This window comes from Pseudopipra pipra, chromosome 2, assembly GCF_036250125.1.
Source record: "Pseudopipra pipra isolate bDixPip1 chromosome 2, bDixPip1.hap1, whole genome shotgun sequence".
Classification (NCBI taxonomy): domain Eukaryota; kingdom Metazoa; phylum Chordata; class Aves; order Passeriformes; family Pipridae; genus Pseudopipra; species Pseudopipra pipra.
Genome location: NC_087550.1, coordinates 5,150,172 through 5,169,497, shown reverse-complemented (window position 1 = coordinate 5,169,497; position 19,326 = coordinate 5,150,172). Strand labels below are relative to the sequence as shown.

The following is a 19,326-nucleotide window of genomic DNA, read 5'->3' as shown; positions in this document are numbered from 1 at the left end:
TTCTGTTTTTCAGCTAATTTTCCTACTTAATCATACTTCCTAAATATTATCCATAGATTTTTATGAGCATTTCTTTTAAAAAAAATTCCTTCATGACTTTCTTTTGTTTTTAAGGAGGAAATTATTATGACAAGAACCACATCATTATGAATCAGCCAGTAGAAGACAGACCTTCACAGAAATGGGATATAGAAATATTGTAAAACTCACCCCACAGATGGACCTTCTGTGGGCTATTAACATCTTAGAGGGGGAAAACAAGACCCCAGCTACTGAAGTCACACACCACTGAAACCATAAGCAGCAACTCCTCTCTACTTTCCTTCATACCAAGCACCAACTCTTTGAAGAACTGAATTTTGCACAAATCTGGGGGGGGATGTTGATCCAATGTCTCTCTGCAGGGAAGTTGATTTTTCGGAGGCTGCTCCTATGAAAGTCACTTATTACTCTTCATCTGCAGTATGAAAGGTATAAAAATATAAAAGACTAGACATAGGTTTTGCAGTATAGGAACTGCAAGAGATAACATGGGAAAAGCTCTTCAGAGATGTTGTCTTTACCTTCCTCACACTGATGGAAGCTCCTCGAGGAATGAATGCACTGGTGAGCTTGAAAGAAGGGGAGTTGGACTTTTATGTCCCAAGCGAAACTGTGTGGGCTCCAAGCAATCCTGAAGCTCAAATCTTGCTCAAATGCAATTTATTTTGTTCATAAAGGCAAGTTTGAATTGGAATTCCAGCTCAGCATGTGAAATGAGGTGATAGAGAAAGCCTGACTCTCACCCCCTCAGTGTTACTGGTCGGCCTTTGCCTTCCCTCGTTTTCACTGTACCAAATTCCCAGATCCAGGAACTGGTTTTGCTGCCCCGTGGCCTGTTTACTACCCATGCAATTGTGAGTTATCCCAGAAGATCACCTTTAACAGGAGCCATATGTGCATGTATCAAACCAGGGATAAATGGCCCTGGATCAGGCTGCACTTCTGCAAGGGCTAAAGCTGCTTTTAGCACAGCAACGATTTTAAATGTAAGCTGTATTTTGGTTCAGTGTACATAGCTTAATTTAATGCAATGTCATTTGGTCTTGAAACCATGTCTTCCTGCAGAAAACAACTCACCCTGGCATGTATTTTCAAAGGTGCTGGCAGCCTGCATTCCAGTGTTGCTTAATGAGAAATCCCTCAGATCACTGGTTTCGGCATCACTTACCTACTTAATTGAAAATACCTTTTTTTTTTCATATTTGTATATTCAGGGTATGTATTTCTAGGACTATTTAAGGAGTTCAGGTTAGCTAAAGGCAAGATATTTTAGATTCCAAAAGCTGTAACTATTTCAGTTGTGCACTCAAACAGGATCACCCCCAAACGAATAAAGACATAACCCCAAGTCTGCCATAGAAATAAAATACATGGATGTCTATTTTTGTATGAAATGGAGTTCTATATAGTACTATTTAAAAAAAAAGAACTATCTACTTGCACTTACTATTTTACATTCTAGAATTATCATAAATCTGCTGTTTGAGTAACAGATCCTCAAATATATGTATATATTTTTCCAACTAAAGCACTTGTTTAACTTTTTTCCTTGTAAGTCAGTACATCAGGTGTTCTGCACGTGACTTGCTTTCCATATGAAATTTTAAAAGCCTGTGTAAAAAGTTGTAGTTTTTTAAATGAAGAATGACTAAATCATATTTGGTGTCTCAGTGTTACATAACAAAGCAAAGCAGGCTTTTGTACTTAGGAGACCTTGAATGTAAAATGCTAAAGCATGTATATTTTAACTGTATAAAACTTTTTAGGAGGAACATTTTGCTTGTCGATTTCTTTTTTTAAACAAACCAAACAATAGTTTTTAGCAGGTGTCAAGCACATTCCTGTAAAATATTTCTTTTCAAATGGACAAAAAAAGGGGTAAGTATATTGAGCACATGGCTCTGCTGTCACGTGAGTTTAATACTTCATTGATTTCTAATAGTCAGGTAACTGCACTACTCATCAAAACCCACTTGAGTGAGCATTGAAGATACAGGCTCCAGTCAGAGGTTTTTTGGGTTACTTTGACATTAAAATTGGTGCTGGGGGAGCACCAGTGTTGGCAGCATCTGAGAGGAAAGGGGTTTTCTTGGGCAAAATCTTCCCCCTTTGGGAACACCACACACAGCTTCTACTGAGAAGCTTCTGTCCTGTCAGGGCAGTCAAACTGAACAAACGTGTTTTCTTGCTGCTGAACTTTACAAATGAAAAAGAACAAGTTACTGTTCTATGCCCAAGGTTCTGGATCCTGCCCCATGTATAACTTTAGCAGCTCTCCAGAGGGAAGGGGATACCACAGCACTGGTGTTACTAGGAGTGACTTTGTGCATCCCAGACATGGAGCTGTGGCTCACTAGACAGTGAGCAGATTACCTGTTTTCCCCATGCCCAGTTTCCTAAAACTGAGGAAAGAAAAGCAAGTATTTGTTTAGACAGCACCACAAACCAGAGGCCGGATGGATAAAAAAGTAATTTAATAAGCCTCGCTCTCAGGAGATGCTTAATAGACAGAAACGCTCCTTTAGAGGAGCAGCTAATTCACAGAAGCATCAAAGAACTTCAATCAGACATTCACTCCACAGGGACAAGGCAAGGTTTTCCTTCTCTTCATCTGAGGTGAGGTTAAGCTCTTTAACATGAACAGTGCTGCTACTCCAAATCTGCTTCAGTGCTTCCAAGTATGACAAAGGAAAGCGCAGCCCGTGAGTCTGCTGGGGAAGAAGAAACAGAAAAAAAATCCTTCAGCTGAGAGCAGTGTCCTTATTGCACAGCAGTGTGTGAAGCTGTGGGTAGGGAGCAGCAGGAATGTGCTCCCTTCCCACAAGGCACTGGTGTCACTGAGAGCATTCTCCAGAAGACTCGGTTTTATCCAGGCCTGTTTTATCTTCGTAGGGAAAATGCTGAACTCTATTCCGTGTTCTAGCACGCTTTCTGAGGTGGGGATGTTTACAGCATGTGGCTTTCTCCTGTGGTTTACACATGGAAGAATTAAATAGCCTTAAACTTACACTTTTGCCTAGCCCTACCCATTATTTTTGGAAGCTCACAGAAGTTTATTTCTAGCTGCCACACGCAGTCTTTGGATATAGTTTGACACAACCACAGAGGAGCTCCATTCCCAGGCCTGGAGTCTTCAAGGGCAAGAAGGAATGTTCTGGGATCTGCACATGTTGTTCAGGTGCCAGTGTACAACCTCAGCTCTGGAGGACCAGTGAGATTTACTTCCAAAGAAAAATAAGTGCCAGGCAAAAAGCTTTGCTGTAATTACCGAGATGAGGACAGACTGTGCCCTGTTTTGCCATTCAAGTGTTTCGGATCACAGAGCTAAGACACAGCATCTCACTGCCAAAAAAGCAGAAATAAAGGTTCCAAAGCTCAAAGCCCATGCTTAGGAAGGATTTATGACCCAGCAAAAGCACACTGTACCTGCAAGCAGGAACAGAGACAACCTGAAAAGTACATTTCAGAACAAGGTAGGTCTTTACTCGCAGTGCTGACCCACCCTACCCTAAAATGAACACCCCTGCAGTGTGTTCCATTGGGTACAGAATCTAACATGGGTTTAGCATGGCAGTGATCCCTAGGGAATATCTGCTGGCCTATCCAGTAGCCTCAGTAGAGGATGTGCTAAGGACACACCAGTAAGAGCTGGTTTTAGTTGCTCCAGTAGCTTTGCTCACTGGGCCATAAGGCATGCACCAGAAATCCTGTTAACATCTCGAGTGTTTAATTAAGCATGAGATCACATTACTCAGTTCCACTGTTAAACTGCCTCTGTGGTGCAGCCTCAGCTCATGTGGGCACTGCAGGGCTGGGCAGAAAGGCTCTGGGTGCTGAGGATCACGGCAGAACCCAGGCCCTGCTGCCATTTTGGGCAAGCTCATCCCATGCAGCAAAACCCACCATGGAAAGATAATTTTTGGTGTGTCTGCAGGAACAAACCTGGGCCGTGCCATCCTCACTGGCAGTGTCATCTGTCCCCATCATGTGAGTGTCTCTCCTGTTCCTTAAGGAATGATACACATAAACCATCTCCCTGCGAATTTCATCCTAAAAGACAGCAGGGAGGAAACAGTTACATGTGATCCACAGCCTCAGACTCATCTCACTGCAGTTGCCAATGCTCCTTAATTCTGGAGTCACTCTTACAACAAAGCATGCAAGTCACCCTCCCAAATGAATTTTCCAACAGCCACCTCCCACAGCAATAAGGGACTCTCCAAAACACCTCTGAAAATTTATTTACAATCATCTTCTGCCTTAAAACTCCCCCTGCTAGAGTCCCAGGAGTGATGCTGTACAGAAAACAGGCCATTTAAGGGAAAGTATTAATGAACAGGTGTGCATCAACACATTTCCAGTCTGATACTGATCTGTCTCTTAAAAATCACATGCCCATCATCAGTCCTTGGTCAGAGCTGTGCAAAGCAATTCAGAGCTCTCTGGGCAGGTTGCCCATGGAATTTGTGGACACAAGTCTTCCATGTGTCCTGTCATCCTGGGTTGATCTGTGTGACATCAGAAGGCAAGGTGGCCCAAAAATTGGGGGGAAAAAGTCTCCAAAACCTACACAGTCTCAATATGGACACAAGCAAGATGGAGGAAAAAATCAGAAAGTTATGGTGTGTTTTTCTTGGGAAACATTCAATTCATCCAAACAAACCCCAAACTGTACAAGATAATCTTTGCTGTGTGTCCCACCCCCCTTTTTTTTTTTAAAGTGAGATAAAAAGCACTTCTACAATTTCATACTAAAAAACCTTCATGGATAAGAAGTAGTATAAACACAGCATAATGCAAGATGCATGTATCAATGTTGTGGAACAACTTAGTAGTGCCCCTGGCACCTGCTTGGATACAGAGATAACCCAGAAGTGAAGACTAAATGCAGCCACAGCAGCAGCTGCAACCAGCAGAATTCCCTCTCTTGAGAAAACCTATTTTTACAACTTACTCCTGTTCTTAAATACAAAGAATACAAAAACCCCCTATTATCAAGACCTGTAGAGGCCATTTAGCTGCTGTAATGATCTACCCCATCAAACCTGAGACAAAAGCCATGCACCTCCCATACAGAATCATAGGCTGAATTTAGTTTTGAAGCCCCCCCTCCAGAAGGTTGGAATGTGCCATATCACTCAACAAACAACCCCACAGTATCCTAACAAACCCTAATGGGATGCAGGATCCAGCTCAGTGTAACTGCACGACCCTTTTAGACCTTTTGCACAGGAGAGCAACAACTCACATGCCTCATGTGCACTCCCCAGCCCACCCCAAATGTACAGAGGTGGCTTCACTGTACCCACAGCATTCTCTTGATCTGGTTCCACGGAGATGAGAGCGTGATCTCTGAACTGCAGTCTGATTTTGCTGTCTATTTTTGGCAATTTCCCACCTAAGAAAAATAAATCCTCCCTTAGAAAGGAAAAAACACCAGACAAATGGTTAAACTGAGCCCCCCTGTGCTCTCCCCACTCTCTCAAGGCTGGACTGTTTGTTAAGCTGTGTTTCAACACCCACATGTCCTCAGACTTGCTGTGGAGGGGGCAAGGAGAAGGAGATTTTTTAATTCTCTCACCTTTCCTGTCTACAAATAACTATAATAAATAGCAAGCTAGAGCCCAGGGAAAACTGCTACCAGTTAAATGCTCTCGGGATACAGTTTATCACAGCTGCCAGTTCCAGTCTAGGATAATCTTTATTCCACTCCAAGGGAGTGTCATCTCTCCCACTAGACAGGGGGAGCAAACACACACGTGGGGCCTCATGGCACGTGAAGCTGATGCTGGACTGTGATCTTTGCCTACCATAAAATACTAAAAGTCCCAAGAGGAGCAGAGTTAGCAACAGCTCTACCATGGCATAAGCCAGTAAGCCAGTTTTAGTAACTTCAAAACCCACCTGGAGTCAAGGAATCGGAGTCACATCCCAAGCAAGGCGGCAGCCGGTGCGTAATGAAGTCCTTCTTCATGTCAGATGACCTCAGTTCCCTGGTGTGGTCCAGGTGGTCTGCAAGCCTCCTCAAAAGGCTGCTCAGCTTTTTGGTGGAGTCAGCTGCATTCACCTGCTAAATATCCACACAGAGTTGTTCTCACATGAATTAAAGCTGCACAGACCAGGCCTAAGCCAGTACAGAAATGCTATAAAACTCTGGACACTCCTCTTTTATCTTTGCAAGGTTAACACTTAGTCCCAGAACAACCACCTTTGTTTGTTTTACACATTCCCCATGAAAGCTCACTTTCCCTTGCTCTGGGGCTACTGCAATGCTAAAGGACAAGCAAATGCAGTTGAAGAGACATTTGTTCCTCCTGGAGCTGATCAGCACGACAGGATCACCATAAAGAGGTCACACAACAATTTACATATGCACTAACTTTTAAAGACTGAAAAGCTTGGCCTCAGAGGAATTATGCCTGTCCGACAGATCCCAAGCAAACAGCATTACTTTTAGAAGGAAACAAGCCATACAAGGACACTGTGATAGGAAAGAAAAGCAGTGCAATGAATTAGGCAATGCTTGAGATGGAGCCAACCTCAGAAGATCATCCTGAAGACTTCAAAAGAAGTGGCTGGGCTGCTAGACAAGGCAGTGCCATTGCACTGAGCCTTCAGAGCAGATCAAGTGCTGAAGTTCCACCAGGGTGCACCATTATTCCCTCAGTCCCACCTACCTACCATCAGCAGTTGCCTCGGGATGCTCGTCCGCAGCACCACGTCGTCTTTTGCTGTGTCAAACACCAGGCCAGGAATTGCATCCAGTAAGAAATCTCCCCAAGAGCTGATGGACAGGAAGAAACAAAAAAAAAAAAGTTCCTGAAATAGCTGCACTGAAATAAAACAGACATCACAACTGGTGTCATGGGCTGGAAACCCTGAGAATTCCAAATCTGCTTAGTGCCTTTGGCCCCTCCGTTACTGCTCTGTAGCCTCAGGCAAAGGCTCATGCACATGTGTGTCCTCACCACCCTCAGGTCAGTGGCACTTCTACAGAGGGAAGGAACTGGCTTGAGAAGGGTCCAGTTTCTTCTGCTTCCAGGTGCTTGCCATTTATCAGTGACTGCAGCTTAAGTGATTGATGAATTCCTCCTGGGGTCTTTATCATCCAGCCACAGGCACATACAGCCCCACTGCACACAGTGAAGTGTGTGGGGTTGGTTTTGTCACTTAATGTGCTTTTGAGACATTTATATTGAAGGAGGAAATGTACCCAGGGTTATCAAATCCAACAGGGCATCAGTTTTCAGCTTGACTAGAAACTTAATTACGACCCCAAAACCAAGATGCCTGCAGGGATTTTAATGACACCTGACAGGCAGTTTGTAGGTGTCTTGTTTGCATTAAATCCCCATTCTTAGCCTACATACTTAACCAAAAACATTGTCTTTGATCCCTGTGCTTCTGTTCCCCACTTGTAACAATAAACCAGAGGAGGAGAGGGAGGATCCTACTCCTGCCTGCACCTTCTGTGCCCAGCTTGAGTCGACCTGGGCAGGAAGAGGCTCACACCAAAGTGCTGCCCTGTCCATGGGTGACCTTCTTCTCTCCCACATCCTGAGGCTGATTTAATGGACAAACATCCAGGGCTGCCAGCAGAACTCCCACCCACCCAGGGCAGGCAGCAGGGCAGGGCCTGTCCTCCAACATACACTTCACCCTCTGCTCTTGTTCTCCCTCAGCACTCCCTGCTGTCAGCTCTGATCTCTAGTCACTACTTTAGTTTAGGAAAAAGAAAAAGTGCCACTTTTTGTAGTGGCAATATTTTTTTATCATCTCCACTCAAGTGTTCCACTGTCTGCTACACAGTGGGAGGGAAGAACTCTGGCCATTGAAAGGAATTAGACATCTACTCCTCACTACTTCCCTTCTTTTGCCCCCATAGTCTCCATCTGCCAGCAACTGTCTTCAGCTACTCACTGCTTTTCCAAACTGCCCTGCTTATCCCACATGTGCTCACTTCTCTCCTGCTGGGATCTGGCCCAGACAAACCTGAAAATACCTGAAAGTGCCACCTCCACCAGCACTTCCTCCACAGCTGCTTTCAAGGATTTCTCTTCAATTTGCCAAGGAAATGTTTCCAGATCATACTTCCATCTACAAGCTAAGTCAGAACACCAGCCTGCACCAGGACTCCTGCTTGTTTTCCCTGCACTTGCTGACAGAAGGTGCAGAGGCAGGATGTCAGCACTTCATTACCAACAGCCTTAATGGGGGATGACTCCACTTTTTAACCTTGGAAGAAGAACAGCTTTTCCCCTTCCTCTCCTGTTTTTTGGGTTTGGTTTTTTTTACCTTCTAAATAAAAAAACATGTGTGTAAATTGAAATAATCTGAACCCAACTTTTTTAAGAAGACTCACACCTTTGAGCAGCTTCCTCTTAACCCTCTCTCCATGTTGGAGGAGTGGCCAGATGAAGAGTTACCAGCCCATCCTGGGCTTCCAGAATGGCACAGCTGGTGGTTAGAGATTCATCTCACAGTTATCTAGAATATGCCCAAACTTGTTCTGCCCTTCCTAATTCCTAACTCAGGCCAATGGCTCCAAACCCAGAATCTGGGAGGCTGATTAGGTTGGCAAGAACATTTCCCTGTGTGATGTGTGGGCACAAGGACTGGGAGTGTGTCATAAGAAATCTGACTTGCATACATGGAGTAGGAGATAAAAAAAACACAGATAAGCAGAAAATGTTTGCAAGGAAGAATTGGCAGCAAATCTGTCAGAAGATTAGTGCAGGTGACTATCAAATACAGGAGAAAACATGATGAAAGGAGTAACTCATGACTCTTTATCTGAGCTATGAAATGAACAGTAACTTCAGCCACTGATGAGAGATTTTTTTAAAAATAGCAGTGAGTTTGCAGTTGTAGCATCTTCCACATTAAAGCCTACAGCTGGTAAATAATAAAATAAGCAATTAAAAAGCAATCAAGCTTGCTGCATGAAAACCTCTCAAACAGGCTGCTTCAAACAACAACAGTCTTCTTGCTCCCCTCCTTCCCCCAAGCCCCAAAACTTCACCACATCTCAGGTCTGTACTACTCACACACATCACTTGGCAGAGGAAAGCCACACAAAACAAAAGATAAAGAATAATTACTTGTTTTGGTAGGTACTGATGGTCACGTGTGTTGAATGGGAGGTCCCAAGAGGAGTGTCAGCTTGGTGGATGGTGCCTCTTGGGAAGTACAGTAAGTCACCTGGCTGCAAGAAAATTGATATATTTAGGGCACCAGGTCAAACCTTATTGCAGTCAAAACAGAGAAAATACTCTCTGAGCAGACAGTCTGACAATATATATCCTTTAGAATCACAAAATGGAGCAGTCCTGCAATGTACACTTTAATAACATAAACAACACTAAGCCAGAAGTTCAGAACCTTAAACTTTCCAACCTGCTGTCAATATTTACTGAAAACATGAAACAAGCTTTTTAACATTACAGAACACGCAGACTTCCACTGAGCTGCATGAAGAGGACAAAGAAGCAGCTGAGATGGACCTGCTGGCAACACAGTGGGCTGGCAGAGGAGCAGTGAAATGGGGATTTGGTCAGATCACATCAAAAGAAAAGGCTAGTATTCCACGAAAAAAGCCAAATATTCTATAGAAATGGTAATCTGTTACAATACTGTTGTCTGAGATTTTCAGTTAAAGCACTTAAAAACCAGGTACAACCTTCCTCCTCCTCCCTATCTTTCTTCTCACCTATGTAAATTAAAACTCCACACTGAAAAAAAACTGGATAAGGAAAGTCAAGATAAGAAAGGTGTAAAGCCCATAAAATTGTCTCCAAGAAGGAAATAAAAGTTTACTTCTGCCTTGTCCTGTAAACACCTATAGAGTTGGACAGCACAGTCAAAGAAAACTGCCTTCCTTACCAGAGTGGGGACTACACCAACCAAGAGTATTCTGAATTCTCTTCATTTGAAAGATGGAGAAAGGAAATATTCTAGAAAGATGTTTAGGGAGGAAACAGAGTCAAACAACAGCATCCCTCTCAGAGGCAGCCACAAAGAGACAACCAAACTTTGACACCAGCCACCCAGAAGAAATGGGTCACAGGAAGTGAACAACAGCAAACAGAAGAAAAATAAATCAAAAACTTGGATAACTTTTAAGCCCATCATTATTCCATAAAAATGAATTCACTGAAGTCTGGTCCAAAATATTCCAGAAATGAAAAAGGGAACTGTAATTTACTAGACTTTGCATCACCCAGTACACGATGACAATTGAATATTCCCCTCTGTCAAACAACACAGCTCATGATGTCAGCATCCCATCCAATGGGTCACACTATTCCTAAAACACCTTCACCATCCAACATGTCACACTATTCCTAAAACACCTACACCCAAATGCAGCTCTGGACACTGAGAAGAGCAGAGAGAGGCTCCATAACAGGCCAAAAGGCAGAGAAACTCCTGAGGATTCCAACATGGAGCAGCACCACCAGCTGGACAACTAACACTTCAAAAGCAGGTAAAACAGAACAGGACAAGCACCAGATTCCCTGCTGACACTCAGTAATCTTCATGAAATGTTCCTTTTATTCCAAAAATCAACCACCAACCAAACACTTGAATTTCAGGTTTGGAAAAAGGAAGAGCAATTAATACAGCAAGTTTATATGGGGTTTGGTTCATGCTTTTCTTTATCAGCCAAGGATAAATATTTAAATCTCATTCACCAGAACAGTGACAATGTTCAGTGCAGCAGTGTCTCAGTGCACAGAAGGATTAGCCTGAGTGATTACAGGCAGCATGTAAAAGCATAAAAATGTTTCATAACCATACACAAACCCAGTGGTTTTTCTGCACACAACTCCACAAACATGACCTAGGGGTCAGGGTGCCCAACCTGGAGAGTACTACTCAATTTACAGAAATAACTGGGGGTTTTGGCCCATTATTTAAATACTAGAAGCAAAGGATAGGTTAGACAACTATCACCCAAATTTCTCGTGCTCACAGTGTGCAAACCCTCCCCTCAGTTTCACAGCCACAATCGCTGTCTTCAAGAAATGGACCACTTTTAACTTTTCTGGCAATCACAGCCCAGACCACCTAAGGCAATGAAATTCTCATACCTTTAATATGAACTCATGTGTGGGATTCCCAATCCTATCTTCTGATTCCACATTATATTCCCGAGCTAAAGGCACCGTTGGTTTATAGAGCCGCCAGTGTTTCTCGCCTTCCAGCTGAAGGATAAACACCTGCAAAAGACCATAAATCCAAATCCATAAGGAAGTAATTCCTTTCACATTAATTTTTAGATAGCTACAATTCAGAGAAATTTAAATTTGAACTAATTTTTTTGGTCTCTATTTAGAGACAACAGACAGAGGAGTTGTGAAGTGGGATCTGTTTTATCCTAAGGCAGGCATTTGGAAATCCCTGTTTCTCTCCAGTCACTTAAGTAAGTGCTAGAGAACTAACCCAAAAGGAACATCTGCCACACAAATATCCAAAATTTCAGGTGAAAGAGGCTTATCCCCAACAGAGCATCAGAAACCTCTATAGGGTGCCCAATGGGGGTAGATGGCATGAGTTAGAAATGCTGGATGTGAAGCTGCTGAATAACAAGCATAAGGAAAATGAAACTCCAGGTGTATTTAATGGAAATGAAAATATTAAAAAGCAAAATATACATATAAGGATTGGATTTTTTGATTTGGTTTAAGTGGGATAGTCCAATTTTTTTTTTATAATGCAGTGTACATTTGTATGTTTCTTTTAGAAGCTGATTTAAAATGCACTTGGACCACAGGAATTCATCGTATCAGTAACTTCTTAAAAACAGCAGGACCAACAAGCACAACCAGTCTGCTGTTACAGTCCAGCTGAAGAAAGAGCAAGTACTTAGTAAAGGAAAAAGGACTTGTAAATTCTTGGGGCCTGAATGAAGTGAAAATGAAAAAACAGGTGATAGAAAGCTTCTGCAGCTGTGAAAACAAACTTCTCTTTTTATCTAATGGAAATACCAGGTCTGGAAAACCCAGTTTACATGATATTATGATTAGATATTACTATTAGTAAATTTTCAGCAAAAATATGTAAGAAAAATGACTACAAGGAAACACAAATAAAAAAAAAACATTTTCCTATAATGTTTAGTGGGAGGGAGGGTTAGAAGCACACACACAACAGCAAACACTGCCATCAGCAAAAGCCCATGCACAATTTCACAGGCAAGGTTGTGCTGTCCTACCTCAACATCATCATAGTGAGGAGGAAGGCCCTGGGATCCCTGGGGAGTGATGTAAACATTGGACCCCACCAGAGACCCAAAGTAGCACTCCAGCTTCTCCTGAATCTTCCACAGCTCCTCCTGTAAAAAAAAAGATGCTGTTACTTGCTGAAGAGCTCAGCCAAGCCCAACCCACATCCTCCCCATGGCTTGGGAAGAATGATCACATCAGGGACACAGAGGCTGGGAAGGAAGGTGCTCTGTACCAGTGTTTCTCCTGAAGGAGAGCACTGGAGATGCAAAGGGGATCTGCCATGAGAGTCATTGCTAAGCCAAAAAGTCTGGTGCCCCAACCTGTGTTTGTTCTCTTCCCTGTGCCATCTTTAGGCTGCACAACCAGACAGACAAGGCTGAACAGAGGAAAATAATCCCACAAACAGCAAAACACCATAAGACAATAAGCACATGCAGGACCTGCATTCTCTCACCAGAGAGAACATACAAAGGTTAGAGACCTTTCACCAGTTACTCCAATCATTTGGGAATATTCAAAACCAAACTTGACTCATCCACACCCCACATGTGACAGACAAGGCACCGAAGGGAAACAGCAGAACGTGCCAAGTACCAGATCCACACAAGTGCAGCTTGGCCATTAAAGCTGACATCAGCCAGGAACACTATACCTGGGACTCAGCTTGTATTTGGGATCTTATTTGGGTCCACCTCACAATTAAATTGTGTTGACACCTTCAAGACTACCTGAATCAAAGCACCTCCAAGAATCCAAGTCCTTTACACAACTGTGCAGCCCCACTGTCTCGTTCTCAAACTCAAGGACTGAGAACACTCAGCTAAAATGGGCTGGTACCTTTCCATGGTGCAATTCACTGGCAAGAACACTGGAAATATTTCACATGGTTTCACACCTTACCCTCCATTAAAGGGAAGTGGCTCAAAACCCACAAAGTTTGCACAAGGAAACAGTGGGGCAGAAGGGATAATTTAAGCACAGATGCCTAATCATCAATTTTGTGCATTTCGGTTTTATTCCAAACTTTTATGTGACAGAGCAAAATTTTAAAAAGAATATATTATTATACATATTATAGCATGAATCAGATTTTGTTCTTACTGCAGAGCAGTGAAACATGATGGACAGTGCAAAAGTATAAACTGTGTTTAAATACAGCTCATGTAAAGATTTCAGCAGGTCATCAATGTCAACCACTTCCCCTGGGGACAGAGATGAAGCCATGTCTAGTGCAACTCAAGCAAAACACACCACATCATTGAGCCAGCATCAATTATATCCAGTGAAACAATCCCACCTTAAATCTCTGAGGCTGATGAAACTGTATTGATGCCTTTTTCTGGTCAAAATCCTTCTTCAGCTGCATGTAATTCACTTTGCCTTCTTTATTTAAAACCTTCTTCTTTCCATTCACACACCTGCAGATATTCACATCTCGCCCATAGTACAGGCCCTGGCTGCACAGCTCCTTCAAGTCTGACAGCTGGAACAGGGACAGGTAGTAAGCAGCCACCAGGGGATCATTTCTCTGGACAAGCAGTGGCTTTTGCTCCCAGTACTCCTTGAAAAACACCTCTTCTTTGATGGGGGAGATCAAGCTCCCGAAGAGGCTGTCTGGGTTCTCAAAACTCAGGACTGAGGGAGAACAAGCTGCTTCCAGTTTTGCTCGTTTACACTGTGTCTGTGTTTCTTTTCCCATTTCAGCATGCTTCCCTCCTTTCTTGGGCATGGTTCCTGTTCAAGAGGAGAGAGGACCAAAACAATCAACCAGCAACACAACCTCAAGAGCTCACGGGCCCAGAGCAACAACTCTTACCCTACCCAGTGGGATATCAGAGTATCCCGGGAACAGCTCTGGTTTCAGAGCCTCACTATTTGCTCCAAAGCATTAACAGTTTACAGAAGACAGGGAACATTGTTAGGCCTTCCTGTTGATGCTCTGTAATTACTACATTTACAAGTTTAAAACTTGTAAAATTTACCAGTTTAAGAACTAAAAGGCCAAGATTCTGCTTTCAGTCCTGTTGAGCTGTCAAACTTTGTTTATGTAGAACAAAAAGAATTCTTTCATACAAGCACAGACATTTCATTTTAAAGCTGGAAGTCATTTACTTTGTTTTTCCCAGGCAGATAGTATGATTGTGTACCATTATGCAAAAATAAAGAAGTTGATCCACAAACGGTTTGGCTGCCAAGTTCTCAGGAAATTAAGGGGAAAATCAAGTAATGGTAGGTAACTGTGCAAGTCTGGAAAGCCAACACCTGAGAAGTCTGAACGTGCTGATGCCATAATTCCTAAGTAAAAATGACAGCTCTACTCCCTACACCCATTTGATAGGAAATGCTATCAATTTGTTGAGATGCTTTTATTTACACAGATCGGGATCTGTGTTTTGAAACTTAAACTCCAGTTCTGGTATTTACATGCAGCACTAAGTTCTTCTGTGTAGCAGGACACCCTTGCTGGCCCACTAACTCCTGGGCAGTGTTTCATCAGCAGTTCCTGCACAGCCTGTCCCTCAACAATAACCGAGGGTCACCTCAGCCCTGCAGGAGGGAATTCACATCACCTCCTTCCTGAGAGAATGAACATTCCCAACTGCAGCATGAGGCAAGGGGATGCGTAAAAAATTAAAGACTGAAAATCAGTCCCTGACTGACAGCAAGATCTGAAGATGCTGCTGAAGGCACCAAGATCGAAAGCTGACATCCCCAAATGCCAGCAACACAAATGCAACCAAGCCTAGATTAACAGTTTTGAATTCCAGACCTAAATCCACTGTACCAACCTCTCAGCTCATTCACATTGATTTAAAGAAGTTACATTCAGATATTTACTATTCACAGAACGCAGCTTCATTTACAACACGTGCTGTTCCGTAGTGTTCTGCTCGTTATTACAGCTGTTCCAAGCCCCCTGCCATGGGCAGGGATACCTTCCACAAGATCTAGTTGCTCAAAACCCCATCCAACAGGATCCAACCAGGCCTTGAGCACTGCCAGGGATGGGGCATCCACAGCTTCTCGGGGCAACCTGAGCCAGTGCCTCACCACCCTCCCTTACATTTAGTCTAAACCTAAATCATTAAGCTTAAAACCATTGCCCCTTGTCCTTTGCCTACAGGCCTTCGTAAAAAGTCCCTCTCCATCTTTCTTGCAGCACTTAAGTACTGACAGGCTGCAAGGAGATCTCCACAGAGACTTCTCCAGATTGAGCCATCCCAACTCTCCCAGCCTGTCTCCGCAGCTGCTCCATCCCTCTCATCATCTTCCTGGCCTTCCCTGGACTTGATCCAACAGGTTTGTGCCCTTCTCACGCTGGGAGCTCCAGAGCTGGATGCAGCGCTCCAGGTGGAGAATCACCAGAGCGCGGCAGAGGGGCAGAACCCCCTCCCTCACCCACGGCCCGCTGAACTGGATGCAGGATACGCCCGGATTTCTGGGCTGGGAGCTCAGTGCCAGCTCAGCCCCAACTTTCCATCCACCAGCACCCCCAATTCCTTCCGTGCCGGGCTGGAGGACAAACCCCAGCGCAGAACCCCACACGGGAGCAGCTGCTCCCCGCCAGGGCTGTTCGCTCCCACACCACGGCAGCTCCCTGGGAAGCGGCGGGAATACCGCCGGGCACAGCGGGAATACCGCCGGGCACAGCGGGAATACCGCCGGGCACAGCGGGAATACCGCCGGGCACAGGGCTCCGGGTGTCCTCGCTCCCCCCTCCCGGCTCCCGCCGCCTCCATCCAGCCCCTTCCCGTCCCGCGGCCCCGCACTCACCCGGGGAGGAGGGAGGATCGCCTGGGATCGGGGCGGGCCGGGATGGAACGGGTCGGGCGAGCTGAGGCGAGGCCAGGCAGGATGTGCGGGTGGAAGCGGGAGGCGGTCCTGCCGCGCTGGGAGTCACGGGAGGAGCCGCTTCCGGGCGGCCAGTAGGAAATCCGGCGGTATTCCAGTGTCATTCCAGTGTGTATTCCAGTGTCATTCCAGTGTGTATTCCAGTGTCATTCCAGTGTGTATTCCAGTAGGAACGCAGCAGCACTAAGGTTAATCAATGTGCTTCATACAACGGTGCCTGGGCTTCAGCTGCGTTATTTCTTTTTCCTGGACCAAAAATCCTCTTCCTAGAGTCTCCCTGAGTCTCCCTCAAAGAAAACTTTGGAATCCTCACCGAGCACGTGAAAACTTCCAGAAATATTTTTAGATGCCTGTTAATGGTTTGGTTTACGTTGGCTAATGATGTCAGAAACAAAAAGTTAGGCTTTGCTGAAGCTTTGTTCTTGTGTACTGGCTTGAAGGATACGAAGCAGAACTAGCAGAAATAAAAAAGGTGGATTTTGGAAACCTCAGCAGCCTTACAGTGCACGGCTGATGTTGGTACAAAGTTACACTGCCATAAGTGTAACTAGAAGGACCTTTCAATGACAGGTAAGAGAGGGGACTGTGTCCTGTCAACAACTTAAGGAGGGAGAATAACAGAGCCTTGCACATCTCCAACACCAGTTCAAATCCTTCCCTTTACGGAAAGTGGTTTTCAGTCTTGTTCCTCCTCACAGTGTGGTTGTTACACAGTCATAACTTCTGCTTCCCTGGCACTAGCTGGATCATTTGGAACAAATGTCGTGATTCCAGTGGGTTCTGCATTCATGGATGCATCCAGCAAATTCCTGTCTGCTGAGCAGAGAAAGTGGCAAAGTATAATATATAGAAAAGGGGGATGGAGGAGAGAAAAAGGCAAACGCTGTTCATACTGTTCAGTCCTTGTTCCTTTACCACCTGGACCTCTCTGTCGCCAGCTGACCAAAATATCATGGTCACTTGAACATGAAATAAGGATTAATCAGCATGTGGCTGGGTTACCAGCAGAGAGATTTTGCCAGGGGTGAACCTACAGCTGTCCTAATTGTAGAAATGTGTACAAATTAGATAAAAAATTTAAGTTTCTCTAGAAAACTTTTTTTTTCATCGGCCTGTGAGCTTCAAAGAAAAAGAAGACAATCTCCACTTTCTAATTCTGAGTGCATCACTACATCCCTCAACATCCAGGACATTTTGCAAAATTTATTAAACTTCAAATATTTTAATGTAAATGCTCACCAATAGTTGGGATGTTCAAAGTGAAAAATAGGTCACTGTCATGAAATTCTCTTTATTTCTTTCATGAGAATTAGCAAGCTTTGAAGAAGGAAGTAGCTCTCCAGACTTAAAAGGTTGCATCACCTAAATTAACACTCACAGGATGTTTTCTCACTACAGATGGGTGTACAGATGCTAAAAATAGAGAGGCCACATCCTGCACCTCAGCCGGTCACAGACACCATTAAAAGATGTTATTTCTGTTCCAAAAATCCACAAAGTACCTCAGCATAACTGCCTGAACACCATCAGGGTGAATACTCAAACAAATACACATTTACATAATGGCTGTGGTGTTTTTAATTTGCTGTGGGACATAAACCCCACACATCTGACTGGCTGCAAAACCAGTAGGAATGGGGAAATACTTTTGAGTACCTTTTTAAAGACTTCCGGGCTGATCTGGAGAGACAAATTGGCTAAAAGTATTTATTAACCATCACAGTCAGGAAGGTAACACAGCTTCAGAGGAGGGTCGTGGGCGCTGTAACCAGCCCTCTAGCACCCCCTAGACGAGAAATAATGCGTTTAAATACCGTTTGTTATTTTTAACTACTAATACAAGCAACAGATTTTTGAAGTGTAATTGATCCCGGTATCATCCCTGTCACTGCCTTAAGAAAATAAAAATTATAACCTTTGCTGTAAAAATATCCAGTCAAGTTTCATCAGCACTTACAAGGGCCTGTAGTGACAGCACAAGGGGGAATGGCTTCAAACTGAGAGAGGGCAGGTTTAGATCGGATATTACGAAAAAAATTCTTCCCTGTGAGGGTGGTGAGGCACTGAAACAAGTTACCCCAAGAATTTATGGATGCCCTATCCCTGGAAGTGTTCAAGGCCATGTTGGATGGAGCTCTGAGCAACCTGGGATAGTGGAAGGTGGAAGGACTGCCAATTTCAGCACAGGGCTCCTGCAAGCACACGACTCTACCTCCACCCTGGAAAGAAAGCCCTTACCCTCCATCTCTCATGTGCAGTTGGTGGGGCAGCCTGGGCACTCGGTGGGCAGCAAGAGCTTTCTGTGGTGGCACCTTTTGTCTGGCAGGAATCTTCATTTGGATTCAGTTTTGGGGAGGTGGGACCGGCCATTGCAGCACAGGGCTGAAAAAAGAGAGCAACAGCCCTTTTTCCCAGGAAAGCAAGCCTGTAACCTTTGGGTTTCAGGTGCAGTTGGTGGGTTTTACAGACTGGTCAGGGGCTGCAATGTGGTTCTTTAGATGATTACTTCGAAGGCAAGATTAAGGCACAAAACTCCAAATGTTAGGTCTCAAACAGACAATTTGCTTTCTTTGTAGCAATAAGTAATGGTAAAATCGAGGTGGGAGGGGAAAAGAAGAGGGAGAGATAAGGAAAAGGAAAGTACAAAAAGGTTACCACCACCAGTGAGAGATCCAGGTGTAGTCAGCCTCAGGCTGTCATGGAAGGACCGCTGGAGAGAAGCAGGGGGGAAACAGACTGGATCCAAGACAGACAGGAGACGGGGCAGGTGGGACACGAGCAGGACAGAGGCAAGCAGGATGGAGCGAGGAGTGGGGACCAGCAGAGGACCCTGGCCAACACCGACTGGACTCACCACCACGCTGGGCACTGCCTTAAATACTCCCCGGTGGGCGCTCACTGGCCAGCTTGGCACCGGGCACACCTTTACACGATGTTGAATGGCTAAGCTGCTGGTATACAGGCAGGCTGGCTCTGCCAAGGCGGGAAAATGTACCAACTCTCTGTTGGAGACTATCCAGGGGTTCCCCAAGACTCCAGCAAGCAGTCCAAAATGTCCCCGTAGGCTGACGAAGACACCCCTGCATAGAGCTAAAGCCGGTGTCCGCAATTCTGTTCAGTCACTGGGCTCCAGGGGAGGTTCCTGGTAGCCTGCAAAACTTTCACTTCGAACATACATCACCTGATGGAAATACTTTCGTTA

At 44.5% G+C, this 19,326-nt stretch overlaps 2 protein-coding genes across 5 annotated transcripts in view; one reads left to right on the top strand and one right to left on the bottom strand.

Annotated features, from left to right (window-relative positions):
- Positions 1-1,814, top strand: part of CRYBG3 (crystallin beta-gamma domain containing 3) — an 86,102-nt gene extending 84,288 nt beyond the window's left edge. The window contains exon 22 of the mRNA XM_064643643.1: positions 115-1,814. Coding sequence (XP_064499713.1) covers positions 115-203 — 89 coding nt within the window. The 3' untranslated portion in view covers positions 204-1,814. The remainder of the gene's footprint in view (positions 1-114) is intronic.
- On the bottom strand, positions 1,598-16,184 carry RIOX2 (ribosomal oxygenase 2). Of its 4 annotated transcripts, none has more exons than XM_064643675.1 (10): positions 16,047-16,184; positions 13,570-14,006; positions 12,260-12,379; positions 11,136-11,264; positions 9,144-9,247; positions 6,724-6,826; positions 5,947-6,112; positions 5,352-5,440; positions 3,985-4,092; positions 1,598-2,753 (listed from the first exon to the last, which is right to left on the bottom strand). In XM_064643675.1, the coding sequence occupies exons 2-10, from the start codon at positions 13,999-14,001 to the stop codon at positions 2,592-2,594; spliced, it is 1,413 nt and encodes a 470-aa protein (XP_064499745.1). In that variant the 5' UTR covers positions 14,002-14,006; positions 16,047-16,184; the 3' UTR covers positions 1,598-2,591. The 4 variants fall into 4 exon arrangements, with proteins under 4 accessions (XP_064499745.1, XP_064499747.1, XP_064499746.1 ...); XM_064643677.1 differs by having other exon boundaries at positions 5,947-6,109; positions 16,047-16,172; XM_064643676.1 differs by having other exon boundaries at positions 1,598-2,750; positions 16,047-16,171.
- Positions 16,185-19,326: the final 3,142 nt, after the last annotated feature.

Bases quoted from the DNA above. Each gene is read 5' to 3' on its own strand.
- RIOX2 (XM_064643675.1), bottom strand. From the start codon at position 14,001: ATGCCCAAGAAAGGAGGGAAGCATGCTGAAATGGGAAAAGAAACACAG. The intron at 11,265-12,259 runs GTAGGACAGCAC...GGTCTTTTGCAG, and splicing joins CTCACTATGATGATGTTGAG to GTGTTTATCCTTCAGCTGGA. The intron at 6,827-9,143 runs GTAATTATTCTT...CCTGTCCATCAG, and splicing joins ATCAGTACCTACCAAAACAA to CTCTTGGGGAGATTTCTTAC.